This window comes from Diaporthe amygdali, assembly GCF_026229845.1.
Source record: "Diaporthe amygdali strain CAA958 chromosome Unknown NODE_19_length_847323_cov_64_739301, whole genome shotgun sequence".
NCBI classification, from domain to species: Eukaryota; Fungi; Ascomycota; class Sordariomycetes; order Diaporthales; family Diaporthaceae; genus Diaporthe; species Diaporthe amygdali.
This window is the reverse complement of record NW_026517039.1, coordinates 605663-622271: the sequence shown is the minus strand read 5'-3', so window position 1 is coordinate 622271 and position 16609 is coordinate 605663. Positions and strand designations below refer to the sequence as shown.

Here is a 16609-nt window from a genome sequence, read left to right as displayed (position 1 = left end):
TACTGAACTAAGTGGACAGTACGCTCAACGAGGCGGGAGGTTCCTCTATTAGTCATTGGCACTGGAAGAGAAAGTAAAGTGATGATAGCGGGATGGAGGAGGAGGAAACTTGGACGAGCATGAGAAAGGCGTAGAATTGCCCTCTCCAACCTGTTTATATTTTGTGGAGGCATCTGATGCGGACAAATCAATGTTTTCGTGCGACTTTTTGATATCAAGTGAGCTAGCGGTAATGACGGGTTCTTATCTCTAAGTTGTCCCTAACTCGAGCCCCCCTAAACTAAGACGCCTGCACAGTAACAGTATGATTCAGCTCCAGTGCGTCCATCTGCTCGGAATTGATGCATGAATCCTTGCCCGTCTGCATCTTTATGTCGTCGTTGAACTTCTTCACAAGGCCCAAGTTACCGCGCACCAGATCAATCGAGAGGCCGTCAATGACATCGTTGGCGATGTTATTGAGGTTCTTCTCGTTGTTTGTCAGGCGTATGTTACGGTGGACGATGGCGCTGAGAGTGGCAAGCTCTTCCTCAGTGAGCTTTTCCATCTCCTCAGCATGGTCTCGGGCCCCCTGCACCTTATCAAGAATGGCCCTTTCCTCGGCTTTTCTATCCTTCTTCATCGTCCCAAGGGCAAATTCAACACCCTCTGCGGCTTTCTTTTGAATGCTTGTATTCTCGACCTGTGTATCAGCAGTACCTTGGATCACTAAATTCCCATGGTGTTAGTGATTTGGCAACTGTGCTTGCCTCTGGAGCTCTTGTCACTTACCAGGCTGAATGAAACTAAATGCTTTGTCGTAACCTTCGTCCTTGGAACCCGCGATAATTGCTGCTCCTTTTGCCCTCAACTCCCTCAGAACAGTCATAACGACTAGCAAGAAGCGAGTGTAACCTTCGTTGACCTTGGTAGTATGCCACTTAGCCGCTGTAAGTTCGCTGCACTGGCCTCGTATAGAAGCCTGGATGGTAGCAGCTGCCGAGAGTCCTGATGTGAGGGCAAGGTGGACACCAGATGAGAAGTAGGGGTCGATGAAGCAGCCTGCATCTCCAGCCAAACGGAAATGAGGACCAGCATAAGCCCCGGCGCTGTAAGACCAGTCACTGGCCTGCTTGACATCAGATAGCATCTCGGCACCTGAGATCATGTCGTGTATTTGAGGGGCCATCTTCAGGTACTCCTTGTAAAACTCAGCACCACTGAGTCCAGTTTCCTTCTTTTTTGCGAAGAAGATGTCTTGTCGAGCGACGATACCGCATGACAACGTCCCATTATGCAGTGGAATGGCCCAGACCCAACCGCTGCCATCTGACAGGGCCTCGAAGAACGGCGAGTTCTCGTTCTTCTCGCCAGGGTTGAAACGCTTAGCGCCCTTCCAATAGGTCCAGTTGGCGATGTTCTTCAAGGCCTCATTGAGCCTCCGATTCTCGAGGTATTTGGTCGAGATTATTCCATTGCGCCCGCTGGCGTCAATGATGTAGTCGAAGCTGATGGAACCATTGGTGCCGTCCTTTCGTGACCACTTCGCCGAGACTGGGCGCCCCGGGTTGGCCAGACGAATCTTCCTGTCAAAGCCGTCTTGGTTATACGGCTCAAACGTTATTTCATCAACCTTTGTTCCATCGAATACTTTGGCACCGCATTTCTCGGCGTATCGAAAGATCATCTCGTCCGACTCCGAGCGAATAACATTCCACGAATAACCACCTTGGCCAAGGGAAACAGAGAAGTCGGTAACTGTTGACGGACTTCGCATTAGAAATGCGGAGTAATTTGACAAGAACATGGTTGATGACTTACAGGCCGGCTTCTTGTCAGTGATCTTGAATGTTGCGCCATACTAAACAGCAGTGCGTGGTCAGTACAAGGGGTCACACGTTCGGCTTCTCCTCTACTTGAAACAAGAAGCGAGTAGCAAGACATACCTTCTTCTCAAAACCATGCTTATCAAACTCTTCCTCAAGCTCAATGAAGCGTAGGAAGTAGCGCATTGATGCAAGCATGCTCTCACCAATGTGGTATCTTGAGAGTTTTCGCGGGTTAGTGACTCTCAGTTTTCAGTGCGATTCCAGATACCGACCTTGGGAACACATCGGCCTCAAGAACCACGACATCAACACCCTCCCTGGCTAGCACACAAGCCGCGTATGAGCCTGCTGGGCCGCCTCCGACGACAAGTACAGTAGAATTTGAAGGGACAGACATGTTTAGTTCAGTAGGGTGTGAGTCTGAATAATTGGTAGGTAATGATGAGGATGGTGAGTTGTATACTGATCTGTTTGTTGATGATGCTTCATGAACATTCTACTACAGAGACACGTCCTGTTATATAGATTTTGATAGACCTCAATAACACAAGGCTATCACGTCTTCACACACCTTTCGGACATCGCAGTTGGTCTCGATTTTCACCTTCGCTTCCGGGTCGGGAAAATGCCCATGCCTAGGTGCGGCAAGAGTAGGACAAAGACGTAGTCCATAGATCGTGTATGAAGCATCATCATAGTCACCATTGTCAACTATACACCACCAGTATTCTTGTCTTTCAGTGAAGTTGCCATTTTCACACATCTCATGCGAACTTTAAGGTTGACCAATAGCACTTCTGACAGCTGAGAAGGCGTCGGCGACTTTGCCTCGGCGATGTCCAAACACTCGGGAAGTTAAAACATGTCGTCCTGTAGCTCTGTGATCTCGCCGTCGTGCTGAGGCTGTGCGTAGATGGCGAAATACAGTTTGCCAGGTGCCCGGATTTGCCCCTGTCCTAGGGCATACAATCGATCAACACATGCCTCAACTCTCGCTCACTATAGACTGTTACAAGAATAATATCATGGGAGAACAATGAAATTTCTTCCATAACTTTTGCATGTATTTAGTATATTCAACTGGTGAGATCTCGTGAGCTGCAATAAACTCCGAAGCACGACTCCCCATCATCATTCGCCTCCTTCGTCCTCCGCTTTAGCGGCGTCGATGTTGCTCCCAAAGCTTAGCTGCAACATCGCGAAGATGATGACCTTGAGCGAATGCACCGTTCGATTAATTCTTCCAGATTCAATCGATGCAGAGTCTTGGCGATAAAGTTCAATGATGTTTCATGTCATAGAGTAACTTGGCTGTGGTGGAGGCAGTCAGAGGTGGTGGCTGATTCTCGTCCGTGATCCTCGCCACCAGCCGTTGTCAAAGTGCAGGGGAGTTATACCCCATATTCGGGGAAAGTGCACTCGCCACACGGAACACCGAACCAATGTAATGGTGTCACGGCTCGTGATCGAAGTGAAGGGGTTGTAAAACTGTATTACGATCTACAATCTTCACCTTTGGCCCTGGCTTGAGATCCAGAGGAGATACAATTCATATAAGGCAACGGCTCTCGGCTGCAGCAGAGCGGTGACAGATCCCAAAGGTACCAGAATGTATGCTTCTGGTAATTGATTTCTTTGTTCATTCCTGGTTTACTTCATTAAAAGGTACCCCGTTAGCAACTATTCCGAGAAGAGGCAACCCTTTCCTCCTCGTGGCCCGACTAGCAGTATAGTTACGGTAACGCAGCGTAGGTCTTAGTTAGCCCAGGCGCATTGATGTCCTCGCCAGACCTTGCGGAGGGTTATAGAAATGCGATTTCTATGTGGCGAACCCGGGGGTTCTAGAACGCTGCAAGGCAGATCGGACCATACTAAAACGTGCGAATTCCATTCATCCAAACTCACAGATCTGACGTTCCTTTGCCACGACTTAATTGCCGGTTCTGTTTCAAAACTGACCTGTCTGCTGTGTGTGCTTGACCCCCGTGATGTGTCCACAGACGCATATATATTTACACCGAGAACCTGTGAATGGGACACGGTCTAATACTGAAACCACCCTATATCCTATGCTCGGGGAGGCAATCATCGTTGACACTTGCATCGCACTGGTGGCACCATCCATGCCAATTCTCCTGTATCATTTACGCCAGCAAGCTGGTTCCGTGGGTGATTCCGCGGGAGCGAGCGTGGGGCTTCGAGAAAAAGGGACGGTGCTCAACTTCCGGTAGCAGAGATCGCCCGCCGCGGACAGGACGAAGCATAGATCCCGGAGCGCATAAGGTGATCAGCTTGAGTACTCGGATCCCGAGATGATAGCCTTGTGACTGGACTGAGTTACATGTTTGCTTGTGATGGTGGATGAGGACCACAAGAACAATGGAATAGGAGACAAAACAGATTTCCCGAGCTGGCTGGGGGCTTCCACAGGTCAGGGCAAGCAAATGGGCGGACCGCAGCAACTAGTTTATCAACGCACTTAGGCAGGTAGACAGGACACGAGCTACCCGTTTGCTTGACGAGGCTCATGGATCCGCAGATCGCGGGGGAGGGGGCTGCCCCGAAGAGCTTCCAAAGTGTGGAGGAGCAACAGCTTCCCTCTAGTTGCGGGTGTGCATGTTCCCAGACCTCATCAAACTCAACTCATGGGCCATGTTCCGGCTTTTCATCCTCACAACTGCGCCACGTCCATCATCAGTATCCGTCTTGATAAAATCCATACGCTAAACCGAAAACAATATGAAGGAAGAGCCCCTGGGAAGAAATGACTTCCGACGGACCAGAGATCATCAGCAGTAGCACTGAGAACCTGTCGAGTCGTAATTATATCAGCAAAAGCGTCAAAATGGACGTCTTTCTCCAGGTAGCCTATATGACTCTTTGGACTTTTCGTATGTTAAGGTAACTAGGACGGGTCGGGAGGAGGGGGGTTGGAAGAAGTTAGTGTGGTTCTTTCGGGTAGGGAGAATATGGAGAGTATTAAGAAGGGGGTGAGGGGGAGAGGGGGTTAGCTTGGCCGCATTTATCCTGTATAACACGTATGTTGCCTGAAGAATGGAGCGCAGCTGGCCCTGAAATCAAGTACTCTGCCCATTCCAGGCTGCAATTCAGTCATAGCAGTGTGCTGATCATGCAGGATTGATTCGCGCCACGAATTTGCAGGCCGATCTCTGCAATCAGCAGCCCGTTGGCTCGGATAACCCAATCGAAAGCTGCATATTGACGCAGTCGTTGGCCGTAAAATCACCTGTGGCATCTGAAAACGTCAGAGGGAACCCGCAGTTGTTCCTTGATAGCACCAGGTGAGTCCCACTGCAGCAGCACCTTGCTCCGACAGTGGAAGGGGAACCCGAGCCTTCTCCCACACACACACACACACACACACACACACACACACACCAACACACTCGCCCCACCAGACCTGTGGTATCCCATTTTGCTGTCTTCAATCGTCTCGTCGATGTCAAAAGTTTTTGTTGATCGGGCTTGCATTTCTTCCGAACCCGAGGGACATCTGGAGCATGCCCGACCATTGACGCGAGGCCAAGCTACCCAAGTATTCAATTCGCACTACCGGTGTCACTGCTCAACATCTAATATCATGGATGGAGAAAAGCTAGATGACATGGATGGAGAGAATATTGAACAGCCCGCCGAGCATACCAAAACCACAGAAGAAAACAACAATGCACTTCCCGTGCAGGTCACGGCCTACAAGCCTGGTGCCAGAGCTCCCCTGACCAAGACACGATTTTGGCTGGTGTTACTAAGGTGCTTGCCCACAACTTGCCCGCCCGCTTTGTCAAATTACTGACGCTGCATTCTCCAGCATCGAGACGGGTATGCTCGCCGTTGCCGTCGACTTCTACACAATACCTATTGCCGTTCCCTGGCTTTCCTCGGGCGATCTCGGGTACATGAATTCGGTATGGCTCAGCACCGCGTTTCTCGTGTCATTTGCCCTGGGTCTCCTCATCTGGCCGAGGCTCTTCGCAGGGTTCAGCTATAAGTGCGGATTCTTCATGGCCATGGGAGCCTTCAACATCGCAAACGGTCGGGCTATGGTATCCAAGACCACAGAGAGCATGCTTAGGGCACGTCTTGTCCAGGGTGTTGGCGCTGGTGGGGTTTGTGGGCTCTTCGATGTGAGACCACCATGTTTTCCACTCCGAGATCGATATTTGACAGGTAATTCGGGGTTAACGCACGACTCTTGCAGATAATTTTGAGGGAAATAGTGCCGATGGAAGAATTTGGCAAGTACATGTCTGTTTCTAGAATGATCTGGGCCGCAGCTGCGGTCGCCAGCCCACTCATGGGAGGAGCATTGATCGAGTAAGTGCCAGAGATGGTGAGACTTGGATGCTACTACGTTTTTGTCTGGTCTGATTACTTACGCTTGGATGGATAGATACATCGATGGGCGATTTTGCTTTATGCTCTGCATCCTTCCAGGCCAGATCAGCTACTATTTGGCGTTATTCTGTATGAAGCTGCCCGAACCATCTTGGTCCCAAATGGTATCATCATTCCGCCAATTCGACTACCTTGGCACGCTCTGCCTAAGCGCTGGAACTGTTTGCATGCTGCTTGCGACCGTGTCGAGCAATACTTACTTCCCTTGGGTTCCCGCTCAATTCCCCGCCGTCTTGGTCTCGGGACTTGCATTTTTGACGGCTTTCTTCATCATCGAGCCCCTGGTTCCAGACCCTATACTGCACCCATCACTGATCCACAACTCGGGCCTGCTCATGATTATTGTGGCAGCTTTTTTCTATGGAGCTAATCTGGTCGGCACCATGTATTACGTCCCGCACTTCTTCCAGCTGGCCTTGCAGGGCAATGCTATGATTTCTGGCGTCAGCATCCTGCCGATGATGCTAGGATTGGGCATGAGCAGCACAGCCTCGGCGTTTATATCCTCTAGGTACCGCACCAAATCTAGGATTGCACATGTCGGCGCTGCCCTGCAAGCCCTAGCGAGCGGTCTGATGACTCGATGGAACACCGACACCAGCTGCGCGGAGACTACCGTAATCCTCGCCATCCTAGGCCTGGGCCAGGGAACTACGATGATCGGCCTGCTTCATGCAGCGCAAGCTTCCGTTAACCCACCAGCCGTGGGTACCGCTACGAGGCTCTTCGGATTTGCGCAGGCGTCGGGCCACACCTTCGGCGTTGCATGTTTTGCGACCCTTTACACCAAGAAGCTGAGGTCTTCGCTGGCCGGCTTGTTGCTGCCTGTCGAAGCGAGTCTGGCCGATGTGCAAAAGCTCACAGACGACTCGGGCAATTCCAATTTGATAAACAGATTCCTGGATGCGTATGGGTCAAGCATGCAGCATGGATGGTGGCTCATGTTTGCTTGCGCGGTGTTTGTGCTGGTTCTAAGCTTCTTCGTAGAGCAACGCAAGCTCCATGACGACGTATCTTTACCGACTCTTGACGGAAGGCAAAGCTTGGAAGCAGAAAAGGGACCGTAAATTTTTAAACCTGATTTAATTTCTTTCTTTCCCTTTTTTCCTTTGTTCAATACCTCTCTGATTTTCCCCCTTTCTGGTGTATGTCTCGATCTGAGCATATCGGGTGTTTGGGTAGTGCAAGCAACACATTCATGACAGATGGGACGACGGAAAAGAAAAGGCGCATTCAGGATCCATTTTGCAAAATGCGCTTCCTCAGGAAGGCTCTACGATGACATTCGCGTGTTGATTATTCCTCCGATTTGGCATGCTTCTGTGATGGGCGATTCTGCTCTTCTCTGCTCACGAACACCAATATGACTAGGGCTCAGGGGTAATCCCCATGTCTCCAGCAAAGCACGAGGTCTGTTAATTCTCTGAAATTTCATTCTGCTACCTGGCCTATTAGTGTTTGTGTGGCTATTGTATTCCGTTGCACAGCTGGTATAGGAAGTCTGTCGTCAGCGAGACCAACCGAAAGGACCCATTATTCAACTTTTGACCTCTATCCATCTATGGCCTGCTGTTGTTGTGAATTTTGTGCAGTGTGCCAGTACCAATATGGCTTGAACCAAAGCTCTTGCGTGCAAATTGTTCGAAATCGGATTCCTTTGCTCGCGAACGAGTTTTTGAGGGCCTCAAACTTTACATCATCGCGATCGACGGGATTTGATGCGTGTTCGAGAACCACGTCTACCAGGCCCGGGAAGTGGCTGGGGATCAGCTGATAAACATCCTCTAGAAACCCAATGGTCCAGGAAACAGGCTCAAATTTTTCTCCGGGATTTTCGTCGATCACCTGCCCTACATCTGCTCCTTCGACACCCACATGCCATGGAGCATCGAGTCTTAGATCAGCGTATAGTTCCAGTTTTTTCAGGGACGCTGGAAGCACCAATTCTGGAGAGAACATACACCCTGGCTTTTTCTCGCTGTCCTGGAAGTATCGCAATGGTATCCTGAGGGTCTCCAACATCGGAACCTTGCTTAAGTTGTACGGTAATGACGGTGAAAACCACGTGCAATGGCTCCACCGGTCTCCTGGATTAATTCTGATGTCCAAGTTCTTTAGACATTTCATCGCGCAAATTTTCTGGTATTCTGACTCAATTGGTTCATCCTGACGTTGTGTTTTATGCCATGTGGATAGCGACTCAAGGTGAGGAAAGAGAGCGCCGATCGCACCTATATCCCTCCCTTGCATGATACAAGGGCTTCGCAGAGTAATCTTTTTGACTGTCTTCCGTAGTGATGGGCTTCGTTGATCTAGCGCCGATCTTGCATCAGCCATCACACATCTTATGTAGGTGGCATGTGGGAAACACTTCATCTGTATCGACTCACCAAGAAAGTCGACGTGATTTTCGATTACTCCCGCACCAAAAGCGTCCGGATCTCGTATGACAAAAATGTGTTCCAGATTGGGCAAGTTGAGTAGATCCTTGAAGATTTCATGCTCTCGACGAAGGCTGTCTCCCAAAGTCTCACCACGGGAACGCAAAATCCCTAATATCTTCACCATGGGCAAGAATTCTCGATCGTTGCTAGCGTTTTTTGCAATGCTGATTTCCTGCGCCATAGAGTCCACCAGTTGATCGAATGGGTACGCCTCTTCCAATGACTTCGTACCAAGGACCCGGACCAGAGACAGTGTGATGAGGCGAGGCGTGTTCTTGAGTATGGCCACAAACGTCCGGGAGAATTCGCTCAGCGACATGGCTCGTGTCGGGCGACCGCTGGCTAGCCAACTCGGTTCTTCAGGCTTGGATAGATCGTAATGCCGGAGTACAGCAAGCGAGTTGATATAATTGCCCAGTGTGGGATCCGCTACTAGAGACCGGTGGAGACAGGTGAGTTTGTTCGGAGCAGGAATTACGATAACTCGGTAGAGGTGAGGCCGCGCAATTGCACCCATCCGTTGGGACGTCATGGAGAAGTTTCGCAGTTCACCGAGACTAGCCTGAGCAGAAGCCAAGGTCTTGGAACCTGCAAAGACTTGGTAGACAGTTTCGTGGTCAAGAGTCAGTTTGTCGAGTATCTCTCCGATGACCTCATTGGGAAGTGACTCGAGCGTTGCGCCCATGTCATCTCGTATGACCAATGATTCCATGCTTAACTCGTTGTTCCGGGCTGTTGCCATGTTGTACTTAGACAGGAACTGGATGATATCTGGGCTTCCCGGCCTATTAGATGTTAATATGCTTGCTAGCTTGTCCGCATAGATCGTCAGGGTAGCGGTATTCCTGTTGAACTCAGCACGCACAATGAGGTCAAAGAAACGTTCCGGAGAATGTGGTGCCGGAGCCAGTTGCTTGAGCGAATGTTGTTCTTGTGGAAGGGGGTATTATTTTGATGTCGGATAAATAGCAAAGCTTTCAGAGTCAATGCTCTCAAAATAGGTAGCTGATTGGTGTCGATAGCCTCCTTGGGAGTGGCGGATGGTAAATTCGTCGCCAATTGCCAACTCGGCCTGTTTTTGGACTGCTTTATATATTCTTTGTCAGCCCAGGCTGACTCCCAATCTGGGAACCACTCATTCTCAGTGAGTTAATTCATGGCCTGACTTCAACTACCTGCTTCTCTGACAGCTGTGGATCGCAGCATGTGTGACTTGCCTCCATTCTTGGGCCAGTCATGGGCAGCAGTGGATGTCCCAAGCTCAGGTACAAGCTGCTCAAATTGACTGAAAATGATCAAGTTGAAGTATGGCCAATTAATCTCATTGAGCAGCATGACCGGCCTCTAGTGAGATAATCTAGCCATTCGCATTCTGGACGTCATGCATTTGACCAACTGACCTGGACAAAATCGACACGCCAATTCTTCTGCTTTGGCATATTTCAGAAAGGTATTCCCTCCCACCAGTCATGCAATACGAAAATCAGGTAAAAATGGTGAGAGAGGTTGACTGAGTAACTGACGAAAGGAACAATGCGAACAGTCTCGGGACTCTATCTTCATGTCCCGCAAACAATCCCGCAGAGTAAGACAGTCACGACATGTTTGAGCTTGGCCATCACAGTTGACAGACAAAGTCACGTGGAATTTTTAATCGCTTCCGCAGGACATTCAGTCGTCCCAAAAGAATATCTGAAAGCTGGAGCTGAATGGGTGCCGAAGTCTTGCAAATCCGGCTTGTACTTTCTCAGATTCAGTGAGCAAGGACGTGGCCTTGGCTCAGAGGGTTTTGGAACTTTCCTAGTAAGACCTCAGTCCGAAGTCAATTGCTGAACAATTTAAACTTGTAACCCACTTGCCTGCTAGGCACATCAAGCTCCGTAGTTATCTCGGGCAATGCATACCCAATGAAAGATCCATGCTGCCTAACTCGCTTATCTTCCTTGGCCATATCTGTTCTTTCCCTTCCGTGGGAAGATTTCATGCGATAGAATTCTCATCTTCATCTTCTCTCCCACAGGTGCCAACCAAGACCGTGTACGTCCTAAAGGAGCGGACTTGCGACAGACTTGATTCGTTTAGACACAAGACAGACACTGCGCATGTTCCTGCGAGCTCTTCGGTCAGTGTGAGTTGGGAATTCAATTTCGTGATCCGGAAAGGGTTGCTGGTCGCTTGCGAGATTTGCCTGAAGATTGTGGCAAACACCTCAGTTGGCGTAAGCTCGGGTTTGCTATGGCCTGAGAGATAAGGCAAGTCTCGACTTTGAGTTGACAACTCCATATTTTCACTCATTATTTGTGCTCATGATTACTGATTAGAATTATGTTTGGACGTTTGTAGGAAGATCCTCCGTTGGTGGGCTGGGCAAGGTTGGTGCGATTTTAAGGGGACGCGGTGGCTGTTCTAAGGGCCAAGCCTGGCCTCAACGGCGAAGATTTGGGAGCTAAAAGTGCTTCGATAATCAGTAGCCCTGAAAATCGGTTTCAATGGAAGGGCTAGTGTGGCATTGATGGACGGTCAATAATTGCGAACAATTCTAGAACCCGCATTTATTTCTAATTGTCCCAAAGCTGACATTGGATGGCTGGATGAATTACCTTTTTCCTCCAAAAGCTGGCTTCAACTTTTCTACCTACTTTTGTCTACATTACCAACTCATCGACAGCAGACCTCGCTGTCTCCAACCATCTTACTTGCCAGACGGTGTTTTCTCTTCCTCCTGGCAACTCTGCCTTCGTTTCCCTTGCCTTCTAGTGACGATGGCGAACTTCGTCGATCACTACGCCGTCTTGGGCGTCACTTTCACAGCCGATACAACTGCCATCAAAAAGGCTTATCGCCAGCTCGCCCTCCGACATCATCCTGACAAGGCAGCGCCTGGGAAAGAAAGTGACGCGGCGGACTTCATAAGGGCGCTGGCCGCCTACGAAATCCTCATCGACGATGCCAAACGCGAAACTTACGACAACCAGTACAGAAAGCGATCCAAGGCTACTGCGAGAGGCCACAGTTTTGTACCCCCAAAAACGACACGTGGTTCATACTTTTCGCATCAAGAGACAGAGACAGAGAGAGATGGCAACTACGGCACAGGATCTTGGGCTGAAGATTTGGGCGGCGACGAGGATGACATCGAAGAGGATTACCCATCCGATGCCTCGACCGACCCCATGGAATGTGACGACACTGGAGCCTACGAGGACGGCTATGCAGATCCACACTACGAGTCGGGCGAAGACTCCAACCAAGTGTGCGTCGACGAGGGACTGGATGATGGCGCCATTTTCACAGAGGACTTTGACTCCACCGAGGACAAGCACTATTTTCCGACCGCTTCTGCCGATGATCACCCGTCCATGCAAGGCTGCGGTGGCGAGCGCTGGAAATGGGACCCAGACAATGAACACGACAGAGATAACAACCCGGCTCCGCGCATCAGCCACCCTGAAACCGACGCATTCGACCTCTTCGCAGGAATGAGCAAGTCGCACTATCTGGAGGAGAAGGTCAAGGGCAGGTACTTCAAGGGCACACTCCTCGAGCTGCGGGCGCACAAGAACGAGTGGGACAACATCGATGCGCAGCTGAGAGACATCGCGGCGCGACTGCGATGCAGAGTCGGCGACATGCCCGCTGGCAGCATCCCTTTTGGAGAGTTCGAAGCGTCGTTGTCGGCCAAGATGAAGGCGGCTCACAGGTCGGTGGACTACGTCCGGGGGGTCACTGAGTTCTCGCTCGAGGTGATGCGCCAGCAGCATGATCCGAAGTTCTGGCGTCTTTTGGATAAGAGGACTTGGAGCATCATCGGGTTGCTCGAGAGAAATGCCGGGCGCATGGAGGAGATGAAGAGCCTGTTGTGGGATTTGGACGAGATCGTCAGCAGGTTGGAGACCTTCACCAACTCGGAGCTGAGAGATGTTAAAGGGTACTTGCGGACTTTCATGTCCGAGATGGGTGATTGGCGAAGGTACATTACGTCGAAGCTGAAATAGATGAAATATTGCTGCCGGGCAGCATCAAATCAAAAGCACAAATGTTCAAGCTTCCGCTATCCACATTGCTTGCAGGCCAAGCACAGATGAGCTGCACTTGAGATATGTGCTCGCTTGCAGCGTTGTTTGGGAAGATCCGCCAGCAGGGTGTCGTTTGAGATAAGCTAAAAGGGGCAGAGTGTCTCGACGAACATTTGCACTCTCCCACAACTCGGCTCCCTAGAGTTCCGTGAATATAAAAATTAAGGACACAGGCGGTTGGATTGCTTGAGATAATGTCAGGGTTAGAGTCCTAAAAATTTGAGAATTATTCTGCAAGGCGCTCTGTTCTTCATCATAGAAAGTGACCAGCAAAGATTATTTCAAGGATTGCTTTCTTGCGAGAGTTGCATGCCAGGTTGCATCGCGACGTTTGGGACCCCTGCAAACTGTATCTTAATAAGCTTGCTTGCCCTCGAGCGGCGGGGTCGCCCGCCCAAAAGCAAATTTGCAACAGCTGGCTTCACCTCGCGGCCATTCATCTTCTCTTTCCAGGTGGTGTATTATTGCTAGCCCCAACATGAAGCATGGCGACAGAGACGCGAGAAAGAGGCAACACACTGTACAAGCAGGGAAAGTTGTTGGAGGGTAAGTTTTGAGGCAAATCCTTCTTGCAACTTACTCAGGGACTTGCACACGCTCACGCACGGGTTCATTAGCAATTAAATGCTATGAGAAGGCTGCCTCCCTTTCGCCGGACGACCCTGCTCCATTCTCTAACCTCTCGGCCGCCAAGTTCGAGATTGGCAAATATCTGGAGGCAGCGGAGCACGCTCAAAAAGCCGTATCACTGTCCGCGGACGAGTCGCCATCCAGGAACAAGCTGAACCTTCGCCTGGCCAGATGTCATCTGTATGGCTTGCAGACCCAGAAGGCTCGAGCAGCGCTTGACAACTGCGGCGATTTCCCAGGAAGAGATTCCATTGTAGAGAGTCTTGCGGCCATTGATAACGTGAAAAAGACGGGTACAGATCCCCAGCGACTGAGGCGAGATGTTCTGGATCGTCTGCCCCGATACAAGCCATGTTTGTAAGACGCTTGATAAACTCTGTCTTTGGCAGCTCTGAACTCATCATAATGCCAGGCAAGACGAGCCCGAGTACTATACAATCGGCCATGACGAAGCGGAATCCCAATTCGACTCGGGCCTAGCAGCAAAGACTAATAGCAATAGCTTTCTCTCGTTCCTTTTCTGCGGGATAGGTGACGCGCGCCACTTGCTGTCAACCCTCCCTCAAATCATGCTTCACTCCAGCGGTGGGGCCGAACTCCTCCCCAAGGAGCTTCACTTCACCTTGGTCGACCTCAAACCGGCAGCGCTGGCTCGAATTCTCATTCTGCTGAGACTCCTATCACAGCTGCCCCCACATGAGGAGATGACGAGTCCAGCCGTTGAAGACATGACATGCGTCATTTCCTACCTCTACATTGGGCATGTAATGCCGCCATTTGTCTATAAAGCTGTCACGCGGGTCATCCAGGACCTAATACGGGTCCTGGAGGAGAACCGTGCGAAAGACCCCATGCTGAAATGGACTGTTATGCCAGAAGCCACCCGGATACAGGCTCTTGAGCACTTGCGATGTTGGTCAAAGCCATTGGACAACTTATACCGCCCTGAAAATATAAGGCATTTGGTCAAGACTAACATTCAACGGACCAAAATGAGCCGCATGAGGAATGGACTGAGCGCCGAGGGACCAACCCCTCCCACGTGCGAGGAGGATGAGGCGGCATTCGACGCGTTTACAATCACTCCACCGCCGGCGGCTTTCATCAAACGCCACGAGCCCGAGATTGGGACGCTCCTTGACCTGATGAGGTCTGCAACCCGCAAGACTCAGGAGCGAGCTCGGCACTCGGCTACTCTCGACGAGTACATCAACCGGCATTGGAAAACCAACATGACGCTGATAGATTTCGAATGGGAGGCAAAAAAAGATCGCAATAATGACCAAGAAGCCCAGTTCCTCCCGGAATGGGCACGACTGACTGCAATAGAAGGGGAGCACGTGAGCATGCTCCGGCACATCCTCGGCGACTACAACCCTTCCCCTCTTCCCGGGCAGAAAGGGGTTATTCAAATGCTAGGGACGTACTTTTTCCTGGTCGGCAGGTCTCTGGATCACATACGACGCTTTTCCAATTTGCGGGTGGAGATCATATCTGGGGAGATGACAGACGTCATGGAGAGGCTCCGTTATGGTTGTGTCGAAGATCGAGCTGTGACACGCTTTTCTGCATCATTTCCACAGCGATTCGATCGTATACACATGAGCAATATCCCGTGAGTACCATTGAACACGAGCCGAATGACTTTCAGGCTGTGACTTACTTGGGCCGGGTCCACGCTGCAACGCTGACTCTCATTAGGGACTATATCGGGGGCATTCTCGGCCCTTTGGAGTACGCGCGTCCGCTTCTTAAAGACAGGGACTCCAACTTCCAGTATAGATGCCTTCTAAATCCGCCCAGGTTCAAATCCCAGGAGCACTTTCTGTCTGAATACGTGCTCATGTCGGACGAGCAAGAAATCAGGGACCACTTTTGCGCCGAATTATTTGATCAGTATGACGGCCAAGTATCAAGGCCGTCGGGAAAGGACTTCTACCTGGGCCAGGGTTACTGGGCTTGGAAGCCTTCGGGCGACACCAGTAAGCTCCCTTGGAAGAAGCTTATGCCCCGGCCACGCCTGGAGAGATGGCTCTATGCCCACTTCCTCAAGATCTGCTTGCCTGAAAAACGAGACCCGGAGCACGGAGCTGCGGTGTATGCACCCCTGAACTTAACTGCGTTCATCAGGTTGCTTTTGCACCTGTTCGAAAGGGGTTACCCGGCCCACTGGCTCGGAACTGTCATTGAGAATCTCACTTCTGCAAGCATCAAGACGACAGCAAGGGCGCCGAGAAAGGAGGTCACGGACGTGGGGGATGTTAACACAGTATACCCTCTCAGACAAATATCTGTTGCTCCATGGGTAGCGGAGTTTACGACCCTGGTGGGCATCTGGAGAGGTCTCGTGCCGTTTGGCTTTGTCGTTGCCAACGGCGCTCAGGTCACGTTGTCTGATGTCTTCGAGTACTCTATAAAGTTCTTAGACTTCAGTGGTCACAACCTGCGACTGCGTGTCCCGCACTTCATCCTTGTATTCCACAAAACGGAGCTCGGCAAGATGCCACAGCTTCTGAGGAAGACATTGCTCGACGATGAATTTGGAGACACCTCCGAGCAGGCAAATAAAGCTCGGACGGAGGGACTGCACGTCGTCTCGACTTTTAAATACGTGACAGATACGAGGACGGCATCATTCTGGATGCGGCGGGACGTGGGCGATAAGCTGTGTCAAGGCGGGTGGAATGCTTCGATCTGGAGGACCGATTCGTGGAATAAGCAAGTTGGGGATGTGCCAACCTCCAGTCACATGGTCAAAGGGCAGCAATGGAGGTAGCTTTGTTCCTGTTTTTAAGTGCGGAACCTCCAAATTCGCTTATTGGATAAAATATATAGATACCAAAGTCATGCAAATACGACTGGTACTTTCTCAGATCCGGTGCCCAAGAAGGCGGCCACGGATTCTTCTGGAGTTTTCCTCATCAGATCTCAGTTTGTTTGGCTAGTGATCAGCGCCGGTCAGCACAGCGTCTCGAGAGGAACTTTCAATTGGCCATAATCAACCCCTCACTTCTCTCGGGCGTATGCAGGCTGGATACTGATGACTGAAAAAGGAAAAATGAGGCGAAGAGACAGAGCCTCGGAGAACGACTTGAGCCGATAAACTCAGCTATATAAGAATGCAACTCTTCGCTGCTAAAGATCAGAGGTCTTCAGAATAAACATCACTTCTTCAAAAGCACCCCAAAACATTCTGCAGCACCATGTGTTACAACATAATTTCGTATACTTGCGG

At 50.6% G+C, this 16609-nt stretch overlaps 5 protein-coding genes across 5 annotated transcripts; 3 read left to right on the top strand and 2 right to left on the bottom strand.

Moving 5' to 3' along the window:
- Positions 1-280: 280 nt before the first annotated feature.
- J7T55_010548 (Flavin-dependent halogenase ptaM) lies at positions 281-2205 on the bottom strand (the record flags this gene model as incomplete). Its single annotated transcript, XM_053145103.1, has 5 exons — positions 281-708; positions 772-1737; positions 1801-1840; positions 1926-2022; positions 2081-2205. 5 exons carry the CDS (start codon positions 2203-2205, stop codon positions 281-283), a joined length of 1656 nt encoding a protein of 551 aa, XP_052992395.1.
- A 3204-nt stretch (positions 2206-5409) lies between these two features.
- Positions 5410-7291, top strand: J7T55_010547 (MFS general substrate transporter; the record flags this gene model as incomplete). The annotated part of the gene is made up of 4 exons (XM_053145102.1): positions 5410-5579; positions 5638-5953; positions 6028-6143; positions 6220-7291. The coding sequence occupies 4 exons, from the start codon at positions 5410-5412 to the stop codon at positions 7289-7291; spliced, it is 1674 nt and encodes a 557-aa protein (XP_052992394.1).
- A 484-nt stretch (positions 7292-7775) lies between these two features.
- On the bottom strand, positions 7776-10107 carry J7T55_010546 (uncharacterized protein; the record flags this gene model as incomplete). Its single annotated transcript, XM_053145101.1, has 4 exons — positions 7776-8311; positions 8615-9581; positions 9857-10012; positions 10069-10107. 4 exons carry the CDS (start codon positions 10105-10107, stop codon positions 7776-7778), a joined length of 1698 nt encoding a protein of 565 aa, XP_052992393.1.
- Positions 10108-11430: 1323 nt separating this feature from the next.
- J7T55_010545 (uncharacterized protein) lies at positions 11431-12663 on the top strand (the record flags this gene model as incomplete). Its single annotated transcript, XM_053145099.1, has 1 exon — positions 11431-12663. The coding sequence occupies one exon, from the start codon at positions 11431-11433 to the stop codon at positions 12661-12663; it is 1233 nt and encodes a 410-aa protein (XP_052992392.1).
- Positions 12664-13229: 566 nt separating this feature from the next.
- On the top strand, positions 13230-16150 carry J7T55_010544 (tetratricopeptide; the record flags this gene model as incomplete). Its single annotated transcript, XM_053145098.1, has 4 exons — positions 13230-13290; positions 13362-13731; positions 13787-14989; positions 15076-16150. 4 exons carry the CDS (start codon positions 13230-13232, stop codon positions 16148-16150), a joined length of 2709 nt encoding a protein of 902 aa, XP_052992391.1.
- Between the last annotated feature and the right edge of the window lie 459 nt (positions 16151-16609).